We start from the raw sequence: 1614 nt of genomic DNA, 5'->3' as shown, positions 1-1614 counted from the left end.
ATTGTATTGTCCCTTTTGCAGTTCGAATAAAGTCATAGTCGAATAGAGGCTCACAACCATACGGGCAGTGGAAAGTCTGACCTGGGCAAGCCTGGAGCTCGTCACAAGCTCGTGACATGGTCTGTGTGACGGTTGGCTGGTCTGGATCACAGAAAGGAGACAGGCTGCCGTTGAGTGATCGGCACTCCCGACTGAACACCTGTGTCCCTGTGCCGCAGGTGGTGCTACAGGAGGATGTAGGGTGCCAGGCGGCCCACGTGGCAGGTGCACCTGTACAAAAGGATGACAGCATACACATTTATTTTGCATGTAGTCCGCAATTAATATCTCCATTAAAAATATAGTTTTTGGTTGTATATGTTTCTGGATTTCAGTTTTCACCAGCATGTATAACTTCATGACTTCTGGATGGATTACGATGGTATTTGGTATGTACACGTAGGCAAGTGTTGAGAAAACAAAAGTCAAGGTAAATTTTGGACCCCCTGGTATGTGACCTTTGCACTGCAGTAGGACTTTTGTTTTTTTATATCGTTTGACCTGGACGTGTTATAACCTTTATTTTTTGGTGGCAGATAGCTTGTGACGTAAGAAGAAATTGTTGCAAATTTGGTCCCCCTAGTTTGTTTACACTAAACCAACACTTTGACATTATTAAGGCAACACAGAACATAGACACAATGACTACTTCCACTATACTGTGTAGCACAAACGAGTTCCAATATCTCTTACCTGTTCTGATTGTCTGAATCGTCCCCTTGCTTCTCGCGCCGTTGGCCACAGCAGAAACCATGACTTCATAAGTAGTGTCGTAACGGAGGCCGTTCAAATCAGCAGACTCTCCATCCGTACGTTTCATCAGTACTCCCTCCTGTCCCTTGATTGGCTGCCGTATGATTACGTCATAAAAATCAACCAGCCCGGAGTAACGCGGTTGCCAACTAAGGATGAATGTGCCATTGATGGTGTTGTCAATATGAATGTTTGTAGGTGATGCTGGCTCTGTAAAATAAAATACATTGCCTTGTGTCATCAAGTAATCTATTGTGCAATGGTCCATTGTGTGTTACACCAGTGAACTATACAATCTTACATGTACAACTGAAATACACCTAAACGCGATTGCATACTGAAAGTACTTTTTGAAAAACAAAGCTGAACTTTGAATAAAAGTTTTCATAGGAGATTATACGTTTCAAAGAGGAATACCTACCTGTGAAACCGACCACTATTGCCTCATCACTCCTTCGTTCAATAGTAGAACCGATGGCAACTGCTCGTACCGCCAGTAAATAAGGAAAACCAGGAATAAGGCCTGTCACCTCGGCTTTGTTCTCCATGTATAGTACCTGAAGTGTGAAGCACATGAATGATGCAAACAATGGCTTGATGGGTAAATATTAACGTTATATCATATAATAAAGATTTCCTCTGGCTGTTCGATGTCACATGCAGATTCTAGATACGGTCCAGACCTAAGTGTCTGTGAATGGGCAATACTCAAAACAATGGTCCATATTTCGCTACAAAGGAATCTGCTTGGTGGAGTATTCTATCTCCACATTAACAACACTAACTGCTTACTGCCACACGTGATGGCCTGCCACCACAGTG

At 43.0% G+C, this 1614-nt stretch overlaps 1 protein-coding gene across 1 annotated transcript in view; it reads right to left on the bottom strand.

Annotated features, from left to right (window-relative positions):
• LOC118430946 (adhesion G protein-coupled receptor B1-like) overlaps positions 1–1344 on the bottom strand; it is a 9572-nt gene extending 8228 nt beyond the window's left edge. The window contains exons 1-3 of the mRNA XM_035841974.1: positions 1214–1344; positions 733–1002; positions 82–270 (exon numbers count right to left, since the gene is read on the bottom strand). Coding sequence (XP_035697867.1) covers positions 82–270; positions 733–1002; positions 1214–1340 — 586 coding nt within the window. The 5' untranslated portion in view covers positions 1341–1344. The remainder of the gene's footprint in view (positions 1–81; positions 271–732; positions 1003–1213) is intronic.
• Between the last annotated feature and the right edge of the window lie 270 nt (positions 1345–1614).

Source organism: Branchiostoma floridae, chromosome 14, assembly GCF_000003815.2.
Source record: "Branchiostoma floridae strain S238N-H82 chromosome 14, Bfl_VNyyK, whole genome shotgun sequence".
NCBI lineage: Eukaryota > Metazoa > Chordata > Leptocardii > Amphioxiformes > Branchiostomatidae > Branchiostoma > Branchiostoma floridae.
The sequence above is the reverse complement of the archived record's forward strand: the minus strand, read 5'-3'. Positions and strand labels throughout refer to the sequence as shown.